At 36.5% G+C, this 20,590-nt stretch overlaps 1 protein-coding gene across 2 annotated transcripts in view; it reads right to left on the bottom strand.

The window, feature by feature from the left end:
• Positions 1-20,590, bottom strand: part of DGKH (diacylglycerol kinase eta) — a 176,797-nt gene that overhangs the window by 50,470 nt on the left and 105,737 nt on the right. Inside the window, exons 7-14 of one of the 2 annotated variants that reach the window (XM_036831573.1) lie at positions 18,953-19,059; positions 18,138-18,263; positions 14,537-14,639; positions 13,246-13,405; positions 11,348-11,456; positions 11,091-11,230; positions 7,664-7,748; positions 724-809 (exon numbers count right to left, since the gene is read on the bottom strand). In XM_036831573.1, coding sequence (XP_036687468.1) covers positions 724-809; positions 7,664-7,748; positions 11,091-11,230; positions 11,348-11,456; positions 13,246-13,405; positions 14,537-14,639; positions 18,138-18,263; positions 18,953-19,059 — 916 coding nt within the window. The remainder of the gene's footprint in view (positions 1-723; positions 810-7,663; positions 7,749-11,090; positions 11,231-11,347; positions 11,457-13,245; positions 13,406-14,536; positions 14,640-18,137; positions 18,264-18,952; positions 19,060-20,590) is intronic. The other variant, XM_036831574.1, reaches the window with a different exon arrangement.

Below are 20,590 nucleotides of genomic sequence, written 5' to 3' on the forward strand. Positions count from 1 at the left end.
TTCCCTTTCTCTCTTCTTTCTGTATATCAGTAATATTTCCTTGCTAAGCCTGAATCCTAAAGCATGCTTTTACTTTTGCTCATCAGCTGAAAATTTCAGTGGGTTTCACTCCTTCCTGTAGTTGACTTTCCAGTTCTCATGACAGCAGTATAGGGTGATTCAAGACTAAATCCTAAATTCCAGCCAGGCAACATTCGGGATAATAAAATCAAGTAGCTTTGGCTCCATGTATGGAATCAACTTAACTAAAATCTGATAACTTTGAATTAAAATATAATTACATAATTTAAACATACTGAGAAATGTCATTTTGAAAAATCTCATTATTATTTTCCTTTTCCTGGTGTAAACAATCCCTGAATAGTAGTGTTTATGGAAATAATAAATTATAGTGAAATGCGTTTTCCACATCATAATTAATCATAAATGTTCCTTTAAATAAGAACTTAGATTAATCAAATTCTAAACATTCACTGTACCTTTTTGACAAAAATGTTTCAAATTAAGCCTCAAAAAAATAGCCTATAAATAAACTCCTCTGCAAATAAGATGCTAAGGTGGTTTTTTAAAAACCAGTGCAAATTTAGTATATCTAGTTCTATAACCTACTTCACAGATATTTTGGGGGGCGGAAATCACGAAGAAATGTCATAAGTGGTAGGAAACAGCTTTCCTTTCATTTTCACCGTATAACTATATCATGACTTGAACTCCACAACTCACTTGGCAGATGATATGACCACTGCATGTTCATCAGAATTGAGGATTTTTGTAAGATGAGCTGCAACTGAGTCTTCATAAATTGTCATCTGAAAAAATAAAAAACTCACACTGTATTATTATTTCTGGCATTTATACAACTCAGTTATTACTGCTTCAAAAATGGGACCATTTTGACTCATCTGACACACGGCAATGGCTGTAATGAAATATAAATGGCTTTAATGAAATAAATAATATATATGAAAGAGTCATTATACAAAATAGATAAATATTTTCTTTCTGTGAAAGGCTCTTAGTTTCTGGAATTCTTTAATTCATATTCTTAGAAAAATCCATAAAATCCATTAAAAATTTCATTAATGTCAAATAGCTGAATATATTAAAAAAACTCCTACAAGTCAGTACAAAAAAAGCAAGACAATCTAATAAAAATTGGCAAAAGACTAGAAATTAAAGAGGAAGATAGGGCTTCCCTGGTGGCGCAGTGGTTAAGAATCCGTCTGCCAATGCAGGGGACATGGGTTCGAGCCCTGGTCCGGGAAGATCCCACATGCTACGGAGCACCTAAGCCTGTGTGCCACAACTACTGAGCCTGTGCTCTAGAGCCTGTGAGCCACAACTACTGAGCCCACATGCCACAACTACTGAAGTCCGCACGCCTAGAGCCCATGCCCTGCAACAGGAGAAGCCAGCGCAATGAGATGCCCGTGCACTGCAATAAAGACCCAACACAGCCAAAAATAAATAAATAAAATTTAAAAAATGAAAAATAAATAAATAAAAAAATAAATAAAGAGGAAGATATACAAGTGGTCCATAAGCAGATGAAAAGGTGATCAATCTCATCAGCCATCAGCGAAATAGAAACTAAAACCACAGTGCAACACCCCTGTATATCTGCAGAATAGCTAAAAGGAAAACAACAGTGATGAATGGAAAATGCCATATGCTGGCAAGGTTGTGGAGCAACAGAATTCTTGTACACTGCGGTGGAGGCGCAAATTGATACAAACACTCTAGAAAACTGCTGGGTAGCATCTATTAAAGCTGAACGTATGCATAACACTGTAGGACTCAGCCATTCAACTTCTGTTTATACTCAAAAGAAAGGCAGATGTGCTTTCCCAAAAGACATGTGTTAGAATGTTCACAGCAGCATCCATTCAATAGTCGAATGGATAAAAAACTGTAGTATATTCGTGCAACAGAATACTACAGAGCAATGAGAATGCATGACGTACCACTATGCCACAATATAGATGGATCTCACATACATAATATTTAGGGAAAGAATTCAGAAATGAAGGAGTGTACACATACAAAATGATTCTATTTTATAAAGTACAAAAACAGACAAGATTAATCTATGCTGTTAGAAGTTAAGATAGTGGTTATTGGGGTGGGAGGTGGGGTGATGAAAGAAAGGGGGCACGGGGGGGGTACTGGTAATGCTGCCTTGTGTCTGGGTGTTGATTACATGGGTTCATTTAGTTTCTGGAAACTTACCAAGCTATATGTTCATGATATGTGCACTTTTCTGTATGTATAATTCAATAAAAAGTTTTTAAAATGCTGAATGCATGTCATTCAATCATGTAAATAAGTATTTCTCTCAATGAAATAATCAAAATGCTAAAGGAATCCCATATCCCCTGATCTATTTGACTCAAACTTTAACGTTCTGTTGAAAGAACACATCTTCCTAATATGTAAAAATGTGCACAATATTTAAACAGCCTCATATTCAGAGCCTTCCACCAAATGTTTGCCTCAACTCTATTCCATGTCACACAGCTCAAAAATGTCCATTATAAACTATCTGCTCTATTCAAGCTGGCCTCCAATGCTCTTCTGACTCAGGTAACCTTTCACTGCTTTTTATCAATCAGCATCAGTTTATTCACACACAAATGAAGATTCAATTACCCACCCCCCTATAAAGCCTTCCTGACTAGCTTCTTCCCAAAGCAATCTCAGTCCTGCTTTACATCCATTGCCACCAATGGCAATCAGTGTGCTACTGATTTAAATTTCTATCTTACTGCCTTCAAAGGCAGAGCACATATGGAAAAGAAATTTTACCTGAAAGAAAGGAGGAGAGGGGAGGAACCTCAAAGTTTCACACAATATTGTATTGACTGATAAATCTACTTATTGATCCCTGGTCTAAACATTAAAAACTACATCTTTACAGTTAAGATCAGAAAAATGAAAATGTATCTTCTAAAAAAAGCAAAGAAAGGAAATACTCTTCCAAAAAATTGATTTTATTTCTTTTCCCTACAGGGTAGACTGTCATAGAACATAAGAAGGTCGAGAAAAACTATCAATTCCATTTGAATTTACATTTAAAAAATCCAAGTTTTTGTCCATTGAAAGTAACCAAAGGCATAGAGTACAACCTTTTCCAGAGGAAAAGGAAATAACCTCTATATCCAAGGATAAAATTATTATTATTATTTTAAATAAATTTATTTATTTTTGGCTGTGCTGGGTCTTCATTGCTGTGTGCAGGCTTTCTCCAGTTGAGAGCACAAGCTCAGTAGTTGTGGTGCAGGGGCTTAGTTGCTCTGTGGCATGTGGGATCTTCCCGGACCAGGGCTCGAACCCGTGTCCCCTGCATTGGCAGGCAGATTCTTAACCACTGTGCCATCAGGGAAACTGGGATAAAATTATTGATGTCACTTATTAAGCTATTATGTAGTCACTTAGCAGCATTAGGAAGGTAAAGTAATAACAGTTGACGTTTTTTATTGTGTACCAGGCACTGTAATTAAATACTTTGTATGTATTTATTCTATTGATTGTCCTGTTTTACAGCCAAGGCACCTAAGGCTCAGGTGAGTGATTTGCCCAAGAATCACAGCTAATGAAGAGCAGACAAGCTACAAGTAGGGATTCTGGAGCTTATTCCATCACACACAACCCCCCACACACATCCTGACCAAGCAAGTCTTGGTCTTTGCCTAACTGTATCTGTCAAATATAAATTTCATAATTGATCAGGTGTATTACTATAACAGCCTCCTGGTTGGGCTTCCTCTGTCTTTCCTGCCCCTTTTCAAACCATTCTCCACTTCACAACAGAGAGATTTTTTTTCTAAAGCACAAATCTGATCGTGCCACATCTCAGCTTAACATGTCTAAGTTTTCTAGAGAAAGTCAAAAGTCTTCAGCTAACATGTAAGACTCTCCATGATCTGAACCCTCCTTTCCTCTCCTCTGCCCTTTTGATGCCCTTCCCCTGCACCACATGCTCTAACTCTACAGAATTACTTGTAGTGCCCCAAATGTACCAAGGTCCTTACTATCAAGCTCTGCATAATGCTCTTTTTCAACTAGCTAATTCTTCTCTTTTTTTGTGCTGAAAATCCAGTTTAGGCACAACCTCCTCTGTAAAGACTTCACTGAACTTACCAGGCTAAGAACCCTCTCTTCTGTGCAATCATTATACCCTGAAAATAACTTAAACATTGCTGGTCATTTCCTTGTCTGGCCCTCCCATTAGACCAGAGGTTCCCAAACTTTCTGGGCTCATGCATCCTTAGTGTCTTAGTAATTTTGTCACAGTGCCCCAGGGCCAAAAGAAATACTTAATAGTAGTTAAGTCCAAACAGCTTAATAAGTATTTATGTCCTGACAACTTAATAACCATTTGAAAAAAATAATACACATAAATTAAAAGAAAAGAAATATCTTATTTCATTCTTAAATAACTAGTTGTGAGCCTGTGGGCACTGTATACATCTCAAACCTTAGAATCAGATTGGACCGTGATACCCTCATTTCCTATTCAACACTAATTTTTGTGTGGAGTTTGCTTTATATCACAGCAACTACTGAAAATCCAGCTGCACAAAAACATAATGTCATCAAAAGGAATGTAGTGCAACCTAATATTTAAACTGTGTACTACCTCAAGCTAGTAGTTTCTGTGATGTCCAACAGATGTTGAGTATTACAATGTTTTCTTTGAAATTTAAAAGAATCTCATGGTAGCCCTCTGAGTTCACTGAGGTGCCTGGCACATAGCTTGACAAACATAGCTCTAAGCTGATTGAAGCTAGAGGGTAAGTCTTTTATTTCCAGTCCCAGGTACCAATAGGGACTTAATATTGTTGAATGAATGAAAGAAAAAATAAAGTTACAACTTCATAGCATGCTATTACCAAGCACCTAGAAAACAAACAGAATTGAGGGGAAAGAAGTTTTATTACTCAACAAGAGTAAATTTAGAAATAAACTAATCAGAAGATTTTCATTTCCAGAAATTTGAGGCCATTCTCTCCTGTGTTTTCAGGGAGTTGACTGGGGTACAGCAGCTCACACCCTCTCTTTGATTACCTTGGCATTGATAACAAGCATTTGTAGACTTACTAGACTTGTATGATGGGGGAATGATACAGAAGAGTCCAAAAACATGACCTCTGCATCAAAAGGCTTTTAATCTAAAAAGAAAGCAGTAGGAATCTGGCTTCTAAGGAATACATAAGGCCAGAGGGCTTTGATGTCAAGATGTCCATTGTTCTAATACGGTTTGGTATTTAGAGTAAAAGAATTTAACAATACGAATTTTTTTTTTTTTTAAAGCCGTGCTGCACAGCTTGTGGGATCTTATTTCCACGACCAGGGATTGAACCTGGGCCACAGCAGTGAAAGTGCCAAGTCCTAACCACTGAATCTTCAGGGAACTCCCTAACAATACTAATTTTTAATTCACTGTCTACTTTGTGCCAGTCATCATACCAGACGACAATATAACGGTGAGTGAATAACATACATTGCCTGATCCTTACAGGGTGATAGCACTAAGATGATGGAAGGTGAAGGGGCTGTGGAACTACTGAAGAAGGACACAGACGTAGGACTTGGGAGATGAAGGATGACCACTTGGAGTGAGTGGTGGACACCTGGAATGAGTGATACCTAAGCTGAGACTTGAGGTGAGAACAGAGTGAACTAGTATGAGGCCAATGGAGAAATGCATATTCATTCGCCAAGGGGTAGAGGAGAGAAGAACCTGATGGCAGAGGGATTTTACATTAAATGTAAACAATACATTTTCTGATATTGAGTATTAAGCAATAGAATCATTGTTACTGAAGGAAATTATGGAATCACTATTCTTACAATGTTCAAAAAGTACAACAACAATAGAATTACTTAATTATGGCCATAAGGAATTAATCAATAAAACTGTCACAATTCCTTAAGCTCTATAATTCTATGGTGCCAGCAGAATGCTAACAGTTAATAAGATCAACCACATTTTGTGGCCTTTTAAGGAAAATCGAAAAAAACAGTAATTTCACAATTATGCATAAGGGAATCCAAAATGAATATTTTACTTAAAAAATATAAGCTGGAAAATTAGATTGACCCTACGAAGAAGGAATATTTAGCTTACTTTTATTTCAGTTTTCAAGGCAAAGAAGTCACACAGTGACTGGTCAGAGTGACAAAGAACACTCATTTAACCTGTAATCTTAAGGCACACTATCTCTTTGTTATGAAATACTTTAATAAAAAAGCAAAATACATGAAGTTTCATTCAAAACTCCTTTACACTAAAAAAGAGCTTTCTTCCATGTAGTTACAATTGTACCTCATATTTAGTGACTACATATATGATAAAAGTAAATTGCCTGACTTTATTTTATATGATAGGAAATAGACATCTTGAAGTAAGAAGAGCAAAATAATGCCCCTTTTGTCTCTTTGGAGAGAAAATTAATAACATTTAAAAAATACTATTAAGAAAAAAGATTGGTTCCTATGAAAACATTATGTTTATAGTTGAATAAAATAATAATATAAACAAAAATGCTGCTGGAAATCAAGTAGTAAATATATTAATCTTTCATAGTAATTACCTCTGGGTGGCAGGACTGTAAATAAAATTTTTACCTTCTTTTTTATATATTTTTGTATTTTCCAAAATTTTTAGAAGCAGATTTTGCTACTTTTATATCAGGGAAAAAATTTAAATACAATTAGCTTCTTTAAGGAATAGCCCATGTTTCTAGTTATCATTCCTTTCCTTAGTTTTGACAAGATCATAATTTTCTTAATGACAAAACAAAGATTTCAACTGTAAAATAAACAGATGAATTTTCCTAGAGGGATAAATAAGCTATCATAGATCAAATGGTCTTAGCGAGTCAGAGAATAATCCTTTGAAAATTAGGTTGTTTTAAATCTCCAGTGTTTTGAGGTTTAATTAGAATGCTGAATCTTTAAGAACGTCTAAAAACTGTAGTTATTAATGGTCTGTAGCAGGGATGGAATGAAGTGCACTGTCTTCCTTTGTTTTATCTTGATCCACAAACTTAACCTAGAGGCCTGTCCTGATGCATCCTCAACACAGCAGGGAAAGCAGGAAGAGAGAAATTCTAATACAATATTCTGGTGACGAGTACTGATGTGTGTCTGGAGCTGGGCGAACATCTAATATTCAAACAGGTGCTCATGGGTGAAGCAGAAGATGAGTGAAAGCTAACAGGAGCCTGGCATCAGCTGGCTTCCCTGGAGCCCGGCTGGTAAGAGTAAATAGGCAGGTGGAATATTCAGGGAGAACTATCAGGTGGGTGGGAGCAAGGGAACCTGCATGCCTGGCGCTTTCCACACACTCATCACCCCCTTTAATCCTCCCAACATTGTGGTCTTGTCAACAGCTGAGGTCCATGAAGATGAGACCCACAAAGGCGAGTGATGTGGCTGAATTCACACGCCTAGGGTGGTTGTCATGGAAGGACACTCACCTAGATGGTAAGGATTCTTTCCTCTGGAGGAGGGGACCAGAAGCAGTCAATGAGACCAAACCCCAAACAAGAAAAATTACGATTAAGTGAACATACTACCATATCTTATATGTTTTTTATTGTTCAAGACACTCACCCCCGTTTTCAAATGATAAATCGATAAAGAGTTAAAGTCTTACATAAAATTCTTCAGATGCTTCTGGAGGTTCTGGAAGTAGAGAAGCCTTTGCTGGCAATTTGAGTTCATAGGTCATTATACTCCACCTGAAAGGAGAAAAATCTTTGGTCTAAAATTCCTTTAAAATTTAATAAACTGACTTTGGTCTTACCTCACATACACACATATGCACATATATTCATGAACTATGGTTTCCTGTGTCTAAAATAACCAAATATGGGAAGAGATGGACTTTTCGTAATCTCATAAAATGCTGAATTCATAATTTATGATTTCCATATCTTACCAATTCTCTGATTGATGACTTCCAAATATTTGAAGGCTATGGCCCACAGTAAGAAATGTAGATATGTAACAAGACCTCTCCTCTTCACTAGGTGCAAAGCATTCTGACTTTTCTATTCCTTTCTGTTTCACTCTTTAAATAATGCTCACTGCAATTTCTAACTAGATTATACAAGTTGCTAATGGGTCACAGCCCCAAATTCTAAAACATGTCCTAGATTAAACAAACGCGTAGTACCTACGAAAAGTAAATCATTCTGCATGTAACAATCTGTCTTGCCAAGTCAGCTTATACAGACATGAAATGAAAATTATGAAAATTAGCTAAATAGTCCTTCTTACATTAAGAAAGTACGCATGGGATTGAGAGGAAAAAATTAATAGAAATAATACTTAATGGAGGCAAATTTACTTCAATTAGCTGTAAATATTAATTTCAAACCAAACATTGAATCATTTGGTGTTAGAGAAAAGCAATCAACTCCAGATAAATCCAGTCTTCTATCTAAAATAGTTTCAAAATTTGGGAAGAACAATTGGGTAGGGACATTATTGTTGTCAGTAACAGGATGTGAAATAAAGATTTTTCAAAGACACAAAGCATAATAAGAGCAGTACTGTAACACATGGATTTTAAGAAAAGCATATCACAGTGGATGCCAGTGATAGAACCTAGAGGAAAATCCCAAGATTAGCATCAGTATGTAAAGAGAGCCTAGTGTATCATTCAGACTAATAAGTCTTTGCATAAAAATTCAAATTCTGAGAGAATTCCCCAAAAGACATAAGTTATATGTTAGGATGTGTAAATGAAATAGATGTGTATAGCTACTATTCAACTCTTGACATGAATATACTGTAAATATACATTTGAGCACAAAAAGTCATCCATTCCTTCATTCATCCACGTAACAGGTATGTACTGAATGTCGCAAAGTGACAGTATTCCAGGGTCTGGAAATACAAAACTGAATAAGACTTCTCTAATAAAGCTTGTATTCTAGTGCAGAAACAGATGTAATACAAGCAACAAATAAAATAATTAAACTTTGTAAACTTTCAAATAAGGAAAAATCACAATTGGAAACATGAAAGTCCAGTTCCGTATATCTGGCAATACTTCTCTGGTCAAAGGATGGTTAAAGAATTGGGAAAGAAATCCACCCAAATGTCCTTGCACCTTCCATGCTATACCTCCTCCCTTTATAGGCAATGATTGGAGCTGATGAAACAGGAGAAAGTGGCAGCACAAGTCAGGAAGGGATGCTTATTGGTACCAGCTAAGCAGAGTTGAAGGCAGAAGTTACGGACCCATTTGGTGAGTATGTGCATTAAACAGAGAGTGCAGTGTTGAAAGCCCCTGGGAAGTAGAGTCTGGATTTCAGTGCAGACAGCCAGTTCAACCACTTATTAGCTATGTGACACTGCTAATATAAAAACCTTCTGAGACTTTTTACCTGTAAGATGGAGATGATAATGATATTAGCCATTTCTAAATGTACAGTGAGGATTAAACGAGATGATACTCTATCAAGTAAAGTAACTAGAAGTGCCAGGCAGACAAAAAATACTATTCATTGTTAGTCGACTGTCTCCACAAGACTCAATTTTCATCTTTGTAAAACAGTCATAACAATGCTTTTCTTAGTCAGTGTTGTTTTGAGGGTCAAATAAATTAATATATATGAAAAAGCATATATGATGTGGAATATTATTAAACATCAATTTTTTCACCTGTTCTTTACAAATGGTATTCTTAAATTAGTAAGGAAAGCACTGGAACAAAATATTCTTATGTTTCTAAACAACAGTCCTAGCTTTTTAAATCCCCTTCGATTTGTTTTTTCTTGTGGTTTTTTGTTTTTTGTTTTTTTTGCAGGTCTGTATTAAGGAATTTTACCAGGGGGGTGTTGTTTCTCTGCTAACCACCTAGAGAAGTTAATTTTTATAACTTACAAGGGAAAAAGCACACAGAGCAGAGGAAATGCCTCACAGCATTTCCTAGGTTGCAGGGAGAGTGGTATTTAAATTTACACCAAAAAGCCATTTAAAATACCTTGTGGGGTTTGGTAAGCACTGAACTGGGCAGTCGTCTGGGAAATCACCTCCAGGCTCTTTTAAAGACTGGAGACTGAGTCCACTTTATGCTCCCAAACTACTGGGGGATCCCTCTCATGACTGGTTTGGGATACACACAGACAAATGCTTGCCAGCCCAGCTTTCTTTTGAAATATTCTGTCAGCAAAAGAATCAGCCATTACAACATTACCTTATGTCAGGCAAGGTTACAATTAATTAGGTTACAGCTTATTTTAGAGTAATTACATTTTAGATGGGTGGCTCCCTGATGAGATTTTGTGATTTTCGGGAAGAGTGCCACAGATGGCTAATCCTATCAAAGTTGTTTTGATTCATGCTAGCTCAAATTTATAATGAGATTTTGACGTTTGTGTCCCACTTATGATGGAGGTTACTGCTTACTGAGCCCTGGACGCTCCCTATACCCCAATTCTAAACACCTCCTGCATAATACTCAGCGCACACACACTGTGATTTCTTTTTTACATGTGGGGCATTTAGAGAGAAAGCAGTTAAGAGATGCAGTCGAGGATACCATAAAAACAGTGATAGTTCCTTCATGTGAAGATGTCTTCCTAACACTTCCCTGTCCCTGGGAAAAGATTATGTTTTTTAGTATTTTGTTGGTTCAATTCCTTCTCAGTGTGTATAATTAAGAAGAGATATTCTAAAAAATCTAAGGTTTATATGGTCTTTCTTAGTTTTAATGAAACCAGAAGATGAAGGGACCATGCCTATTATACTCATCAAAAGGCCCCCCCCCATTAACTATTTAAGCTTTCTGAGCCAAATAGCAGTTAAAAGTAATTAGTATCAACATAGCCTTCTACATTATCTTTAAAATAATGGATTCATTAAACTAGTTTCCTCATTTTTTTTTTTTTTTACAATTCATTCATTCACTCAAAAAACATATTTATTGAGTGTCTATTCTGTGCCAGGCTCTGTTCTAGACCTCAGGGGTGGACCCCCGTCAGGGGTTACCGTCAGTACAATTTTAATTATCAAAAAAAGATATCAGTATGCCACTTTCGATCTAGTTTTAGAAGAGAATTTGTTATTACCTGTCCAACATTTTGGTGCTGGCTCGTTCCAGCTTCTCAAGTATCTGAGGAAGTTGGGTGTCGTCATCGTATGAGCCTCCCCAGCCAAGAACCCGGGCAAGGTCATTTCCTGTACCCAGAGGCAGTACTCCCAGCTGACACTGAAAGACAGCCCCACAGGAGACCTCAGACAAGTTGACACATAGGGACGCTGACATTTCTGTACATCACTGGTCAGCAGGTTAGGATAACTAGCAGTGAAAGGAATGACCACTTGCCTGTTTATTCAAGTTGAGCTTATCAATTTCTGACAAAACCCAACCTACGCTTCCATCTCCTCCACAAACAAGAATCCGGAAATTGTCAAACTTCTGGAATAATCTTAAACTGAAAGAAAAAAGTATTTTATTTTAGTATAAATAAATAAAAATCACGTTCCCCAATTCTTTGTCATTCTGTTAGTTACTGGTATTCATGTTCAGATTAAATATAAGAACTCTTACATATGAATTATACTATAAAAATCAATTTGAGTGCAATGTGTAACTCAAGAAAATGTCTTAATCATAAAGCAGAAAGGAGATTATAAGTAGAAGTGGAGATAAAATTAGGAAAAAAGGGGAGTGAGAAATGAGAAAACAAAAAAGAAGCAGAACCCAGGAAAGAGAATGAAAGGTAAGTGATAGGAGATGGTAAGAGTACTGACTTTTCTCTTTACTTCACAAGGATATGTTATTTCCATGAGTAGCATATTACAAACCAGGGAGGAGAATCTAGGGCACTGATGCTCCTGAGTGGCACAGGGGCAGTTCCTAAAGAGACCCACCAAACCTTGCCCAGTGTACCCCCGCCATACTCCCAGTAGCTGTTTTGCTTCCTCTTTTCCTATTCTCAGGTCAATCTTTTTACTTCTGCCTTCCTTCATCTCAAATTTTGACACATTTCACCCTGTGAATGTACCTTTGTACACCTCAAGTATTGTGGAAAATCGAAAAAATATGGAGACAATCTCAAGAAGTTTCACAAAGGGACTTCCTTAGAATTTTAGAGGATGGGTAGAAAAAATAAATGTCAAAAATATAAGATATTGGAACCATCAAGGATTATAAAACAGATATGCTAGAAAGGGAGATAAAGCTAACCAGCAATGGGAGAGACAAAGGTGAGGAGAGAGGCTAGATGAGGAAGTGCCAGGACACATGCAGGAGAAAGGAAGGGAGGTACAAGCACATAAAGAAAGAGCTGGGTTCAGATGAAAAAGACCAACACTCATGGGACCAGAAGGGCTTGAGACAGCAAGAAAAAGGCAATGGAAACAAGAAGGAAGACCCTGAAAGGACACAGTGAAAAGAGGCACAAAGAGAGACTGAGGAGAGAAACAGAGAAGATAGGAGAGTGCTAAATCACAAAACACAAAGGCCTTCTCAGGAACTGGTATCTAAAATCTTCATTTCTATTTCTGTGTTTATGATTTAAGGTGACAGTGGAACCCAAGAGAAAAGCCGAGTTGGCGTAAGTAAATTATAAGGAGATCGCAGGCTCTTGGGTCAGATGACACAATATCACCTCTTCAACAGAAATCATATATATACACTAAAAATGTATTCAAAGTGCCTCAAGGCATATTTTCCCTCTTGAAAATATATTTAAGCTTTTCCCCCCAGATTTTAGGTTATATGACATTCCAGGAAGTTTGAAATGAACAATTAACAAAAGTACTTTTTTGTCGTGTGTGGGAACTGAGTCTGAAATCCTTGAGGACCTGTCCTTGAGGCCCACAACAGTATCTGTGCTTTGGTTAAATAATTATTTGTATTATATACAACTCAATACTACCCTCTCATGCAAATCATTTTCTCAAGTTATTTTTTGTATTTCTATATTTACACAAGTTGATCTACTTTGTAGAGCTAAGCAAACAGAACTGTTTGATGTAGGATATATTCTAAAACATTTTCTAAACAAACTTTAGAACTTTCAGCACCCAAGGAAGATATATAAATATCAAAAAGTTTATGTTAAAGTTTATAATCAGAACTTTAAAAAAAGGGAGATGTCAGAAGATCAACACAGAGATCTCTAGATGAATCTGCAATTTTCATCAGCTGAAGAACCAAGTGTATTTCGTGCTCAGTGCTACATATCATTCAAATGAGATTTATCAATAATCAATTACCCTAAATGAGGACCGCCATTCATCAAATCAAACACCTGAGCTGGATTTAGTAACTGTTTAAATCGGCGAAGAAACTTTACTCCCTGATTATCTCCACTCTTAGAATTGACAAAAACCAATAGAGGACTAACACAGAATGAAAATGTTGCTCTACAGAAACCTGTTAAAAAAAAGAAACAAAACACAGCACAAGATCAATACGTACAGCTTTCTCTTTTTAAACTCTTAAAAAAACTTCAGAGGAAAAATGATAAATTCATAAATAAAGAACCTTGTTTATTACTTTAACAATGTTATCATTTAGCACCCCCAAAAGGAGATAGGTTTATTATTTACATACTAAGACCATAGAACTTATCTTTTAAAATGTGCACTATAATGAAAAATCATACCAAAGATGGTAAAAGTATTAATCATAGATAAATTGAGATCTACCACCTGCCGTAACAACACTTAATTATTAAGAGAAACCAATCATAGTCTATAAATTCACAATTGTTAAAGGATTCATGTTCATGTTCGGCATTATATTTAACTCCTCCTTGATAAGGCCTTAGAAAATATTTTTAAATTTTATAATAAATAACAGAACTTTGATATATCAGGGCTTGGTGGGGGGGCTGTTAATAACACAGGTTAACAAATCATATCTTCTGCAGCTTATAATATCTATGATATCTACTGGCATCATTTATATAAAAAGTTTGAAAAGCATAAGGCACTTTATCGATGCAAAACATTGATAAGAGTTTATGGTAAAAGCTTTTTGTAATATGGTTTGCTTACAAGGAAGTTATTAGTATGCTATTCCAAAACCAGTGCTGTAAACAGGTTCTTCAGTACGTACAATTAAGTTGCAAAATTCCAGAAAAAGTGAATGAATTTATAGGAGTATAAATTCCTACAATGAAATGGTAAGAAAACACATTTCAATAAGAGCTATGCTAATGGGCAGCTTCAATTACGGAGGGGGAAAAATTGCTTATAAAAAATTAATCTTTTCAGATTGCATTTTGTTACAGAATAACGATCTTATTTTATTTGCTGAAATGTAAAATCTCTAAGTCTTATACACTGTAATTTCACCACTGTGTTAATAGTTATGTTTTTACACCTTAATTTTAAAACGTTCTTTTATAAATTAAATGTACTGTTCTGCAATTGAAATGGAATTATTATATAAAAACGAACCAGAATAACCAATTACAGTTCTATTTATTCTAGGAAAATAGATGTACATATCAACATTTGATATACTAAGAATATACATACTTACACTACCGCTACATACCATCAGAATCGGTGCTGTTCAGTGCAATTGGAGGTATGACAGATACTCTACATTGGCCAAGTGGACATATAGGATGATATAAATCTTTGCAGGCAGTGTGTACCTAATAACAATGAAATAAACCTTCAGGAATCATAAAAACACATCAATGTTTTATTATGGTATAAATTATATCTAAGGAACTGGTAAATGAAGATCAAGTGCATCCCAAAATGTTCAGTAATTCATAAATTACTTTAATGGCACAATATTTATACTTCTAAGGAATGGCCTAATCATTTTAGAGATGGGAATTTGATTTGGTCTGTACAGCCTGTTTTCATGATTGTCTCAGGCAAGTAGTATGTAGTCAATAAATGCCTGGTGAAGGGAAGGAGAGCGGAAGAGAAGAGGGAGAAGTGCAGAGGAAGGGAGGAAGGAAGGGAGGGAGCAAGGGAGGAAAGGAGGGAGGGAGGAGGGAAGGAAGAAGGGAAGCGAACCAGTGAGTGTCAATATCATTGTCCGTAGGAAATGATGATGACACCTACCTTATAAAATTCTTACAGAATTTAATGAAGATAAATACAATCTGTAATGTGTCTGCTCTTTCTGCAGTGATCTATAACTTTCTATTCACACCTCTTTTATAATATTGTCATGTTATTATAGTTATAAGCACATCCGTGCCTATGTTCTCAGCTAGACTTCTGGCTCTGTAAGGAAAAGGAAAAGGTCCTATTATTGCCCCCTCATCTTGGAAAATGATACACATCACAGGCACTCAGCAAGTGTGTTAACTGTAGAAAAAAAAGTTTCAAGGTCACTCAAGCAGGGCAAACATATCAAGTAGGACTCAGGCAATTTAGAATAATTTATGTACTCAACTAGAGAGCCTTTAAATGTTTTATTAGTAAGAGCAGGCACTTCATAAAGCACTTATTTAAAAAGGCTTTATTTCATTAGTCCTTTTAGAAAACTGGCATATCAGTTAAACATGTATTTATCAAAACTTTTGAGAAAATAATTGAAATTTAATAGCGATTCTTGTTCTGCTGATGACCTAATTTTGGACCATTTCCTGTTATGACTTATAATCATTAACAATCCAAATGGATTTTAGAAAAATGAGCAGGCACAGATAGTTTTAAAAGGAATTTAAAACGTAGGAGAATCACAGAGCATTTTGCTCTATGATTATAACAATGTTAAATGAGAAAAGCAGAGATAAAATTGTATCTTCACTATTTTTACAGAAAAGGTAAAACTATGCCGAGATTGGTCAACAGCTGGAAAAATTAAGAGTTATTAGGAGTGTGAAACTATGACTTATTAGGATTGTGGAACTATGGTTTTGTTTTGTTTTGAACCAGGTGACTATGTTTAGACACTAGATGTTTTGCTGTTAGAAACTCAAATTTTAAAGGCATCATAATATCATAATGGATAAATGATAGTATATAGGAAGTACAAGATTAAGAGGCATGTAACAAAAGTGATGGTGGCCCAGAAACCTGCATGTCTAACTGACACATGGAATGATTTCATGCTAAGGTGATATTTAAGTTTGCCAGCAAAAAAGAGGAAAGACATTCCAGAATCATCCCTTCTACAGTCTGTAATAATACTTCTGTCCCATTTGTGAAATTTTTAAAATGTGGCAGAGAGTAGAACAAGCAAGTAAAAAACCTAATTTAACTCCTACTGCTTTTTTTTTTTAACTTCTACTGTTAAACTTAATAAAGTTTAAAAACTGCTGACTAATTTATCCCTCCCCCGCTTTCCCTTTTGGTTACCGTAAGTTTGTTTGCTATGTCTGTGGGATAAATTAGGAGTGTGGGATTAACATATACACACTATGATATATCAAATAGATAACCAACAAGGACCTACTATATAGAACAGGGAACTATACTCAATATTTTGTAATAACCTATAAAGGAAAAGAATCTGAAAAAGAATACATAAACATATGTATGTAGGTATAACTGAGTCACTGTGCTGTACACCTGAAACTCACACAACATTGTAAATCAACTACAATAGAAAAAGACAACTACTGACTAAACACAAGTAGAGACCTATATATTACAGGTAAAGACAACTTACATAAAACCTTTCTAAAATAATTCATCACACAGATGACCTGCTTTCTTTTCAAAAAAAGAATAGCTGAAGTTCCAGAAGTAGAGAAATAGACTTCAGTAAATGCAGACTAATAAAAGTAGTGGTAGATGCATACATCAGTGGTTGTCCCCCCAAAAAAGAAATCTTGGGTGGGATGGAATCTTGATTTAAAATCTTGTTTATGTGAGCACTCCTTTAAAATAAGGAACGGCAGAAGGGGGTTTTCAGGGTTAGGGTTGCACCAAAACTCCAAAGAGGGATATCTAATATAGTCTGCATATTATATTAAATGGGATAAAAGAAATAAAGAGTAACATCTATGTCAATAAAAGAGGCAATCGATGAAGAATAACAAAAGCCTGGGGATGAAGAGAATCATGTTCGATTCAAAAATGAAAAAGAGGGGACTTCCCTGGCAGTCCAGTGGTTAAGACTCCTCGCTTCCACTGCAGGGGGTGTGGGTTCCATCCCTGGTGGAGAACTAAGATCCCGTGTGCCGGGCAGCGTGGCCAAAAAAAAATTAAAGACAAAAACAAAAAAGAAACACAAGATTCCCTATCAGGTCTGACTAAAAAATTGTAGGACTTATTTTTCTCTGTGGCCTATGGACTCAATCTCATTGATTATGAAATCAACATATCACATGCACATCTCTTGCATTTGCTCATCTTCACCGTGCTTATTAAAAGCAATGGTTTTCCGTCTTTTTGTTGGGGGGAGAGGGGCTGACTTCCAAGACTCAAAACACGACCAAACAACTCTGCCCCAAAGCAAGGCAATCAGCATCGTAATCAGACAGCATCACCCGGCGCTCAGATAAGCATTCACTGCCTCCTCGTCCTGCTGTCTTTTAGCCCCACATCACCCTCTGAGGGGTGTGAGGTCACCCTCTGAGTTCCTGCTCCGACTGCCCTCCTGCAGGGTGGAGGCCCAGTCCTCACACGGTCTGGCAAAGATGGGACCATTGCTTGCTGTTGGCTCCACGTTATGCTGTGTCTGCTTCTCACCACTTTCTCGCACATGCCAAGAAGTTTTTAAATATTTACTTATTTATATAACATAAATGTATATAATTTAAATTATATCAGTGCATGGCCTACTGAACTCGGCTTCTTTCTCTCGGAGAACACACACGGGGTTGTAGCAAACTTACACTTTGCCTGTTAATCAAAATTTGGTGGCTTTCTGTGGGCAACAGGTAGTAAAACAGGCTGAAAATAGCAAACCACTAAGTGTGGCTAAAGCTTGATGAAAAACAATAAAACTGTGGGAAAGAGGTCCTCACACAAAGGGACAAGAGTAGGTGTCACAAAAAGGGCATTTGCAAAAGTAACCGGAGTGGAAGGAACGCATCTTGAAAAAAGATGAACCTTACAACGGGTGCGTGTGCTACCAGGCTCTGCTCTGCCATAAATTCTTAGCTTTGTCTCTAAATCACACAGATGAAAAAGGTACAGAAAGAAACATTTTAAATGGAAAATAATTATAAAACTCTCACCATCGTTTTACACCAAAGGCATCTCCAGTCTTGAAGACGGAGAACGCTGCCACACGTTTTTTCACAGACAGCACACTTGGCACTCACGGGCAAGTTACCCTCGAGCCACTGGTGGGGCATAGCCAGCTGTGCAGCAGGAAGAAAGGGCAGTCAAATTAAAGACCGTGGAGGACATCACTCTTAGCCAAGGGAAGAGATACAATGATTTCTTACTCTATGGAATCAGCACCATGTATCATTTGTGGCATACATTCATTTCCCCCACATTTATTGAGCATCTATTATGCCCTGAGCACTGTAGTGATACAAAGATAAGTAAGGCTAAACCCCTGCCCTGCAGGATTTGCAGTCTCACTGAGGAGAAAGGCACATAGAGAGATTACCATATAGTGACCACGAAGTGTTATCAGAGATTCACATGCAAGGCAGTCAAGGTTTAGAAGGTGGGGGGCACCATTGAGAGGAGGTCCCAAAGTCTCAGGAGTGAACATCTGAGTAAACAGCTGAGCTGAGCCTTAAAGAATAACTTAGTTGGCCAGATAAGGGTCTACAGCACCAGCCCAGCACAGCAACCACTCCTAAGCCCTTACACAACATTCCCCTTGAAATTTAAGAGCTGAAGGAAGCTACAAAGAACTGGATTGAAAATAAAAAGTCACAATCAACCAAAACCTTCCATCTAATCATAATAATAAACACTCCCCCTGAACTCGCTGTCGTAATTGAAGTAATAGACGCTCCCACTTAATTTCCACAGGAGAGGAGAATAAAAGAGCAGACGTGCCGGGGAGAGATGGGAGACAGTACGAGCTTACCCCATCCTCGTTCTCTATGATGTCCTTCCCGATGGACGCCAGGGTCGTCCACTTGCAGTTATTTGTTGCTCTCACTGCACACCTTTTATGAGCCTTGAACTTACACACTAAAAAAAAAAAAAAAAAAAGTGAACCATTGCTAAATGAATATGCACTTTTGGATCAACAATGAAAGGAAATCACAGCATGAAATTTTAAAGTGGTCGGGGGGCAGAAGAAAAACTATTTTTAAAAGCTTCTATTACTCTTCAATGATATTCTAAAAAGCAAATATGGTTATGTGTTTATGAAGCACTTTGATCAAGCTATAGATTGCTACTTAAAGAGATTCCACTTACTCTAAAAGAAGAAAAGAAAGGAAATAAGTACAAAAAAAATAAATTCTTGAGGAGAAGGGAGACAACACACACACAACAGAAGAAAATAAAATTCAGTAATACAGGAGGGCTGGTAACAGCCAATTTCTAAGTCTGGGTGCTGACTACATGAATGCATTTAATTTGTGAAAATTCAACAAGCTGTGTACACTTCTGATATTTGTTTTTTTCTGTACGTATAATATACTTAAATTGAAAGTTTGAAACTACCAGAGAGATAAAGACCAAGATAATTCAGGGGACTTTTAAAGTGCAAGTACGTCAAGAAAATATCCAGGCATCATGGGAAATAGGTTGATGAGGGTCACAAAGATGGCACTGTCTTTTGAAACTATCCTGTTGGGATGACTACATGACAATGTAGAAGTAAGGAATGATGAAGTGATGTTCCTACTACAGGCATCGCTAATTCTCCCAGGCCATATTATCAAAAAGGTGCCTGCAAAGGAGAAATAAGAGGAAACAACCAAGACAGAAGCAGCACATACATGAAAAAACAAATAAACCACAGATTATTTGAAAAATTAACCCTTGCTTATGAAAATCAGAACTTGACTCCTACTAAGCTTATCCATCCCTCTAGCGACACACATTATCCAAGTGTTAATGGATACTGACGTTATAAGAGTTTCTGACTTTTCAGGCGGCTCCTTATCACATGGTTTTGGAATTTCTACCAGTAAATCGTTAACAAATTTGAAATGACGGGTTACGCACCATTCTCTTTAAATTGTCCTAATTTGATGTAACATGAAAACGAAGGGGTCAAGTAAAACAACTAAGATGCCTGTAGTCAAATGTTCAGAATGCTTCAAGTATCATGAATAGCCGATATATAAATGGCCACTTAAATTGAGCTGGTTTTTCCTTTAAAAATATTAGTCTATAGACACTGGCAATGTTTCATCTACCTGCTCTTTTGTGTACGTTGACAAGTTCTTTCCTAGAAATCATACTATTTTTGTTATAAATGACTTTGTAACTAAGCACAGACTTCGTATAGAAAACAAGTTTTCAACTGAATTTTACTGCTGATAAACAATAGTATAAAGAAACAGCACCATAGGAAATTAGCTTAGTTTGAAAAAAAATTTAGCATGACCTGCTTCTTTTTGTTCCAAGTGACTTTTAAATTATTTAATATTTTAAACTATTTAAATGTTGTCATCTGTTACTGTATTTCTCAAAAGTATGGTTCTAGTTTTAGTTCTAGTTTTTAAAAGCAGGCTGCTTTTTAAGTACAAATAAGTACTTGATATTA

This window comes from Balaenoptera musculus, chromosome 18 (assembly GCF_009873245.2).
Source record: "Balaenoptera musculus isolate JJ_BM4_2016_0621 chromosome 18, mBalMus1.pri.v3, whole genome shotgun sequence".
Taxonomy (NCBI): domain Eukaryota; kingdom Metazoa; phylum Chordata; class Mammalia; order Artiodactyla; family Balaenopteridae; genus Balaenoptera; species Balaenoptera musculus.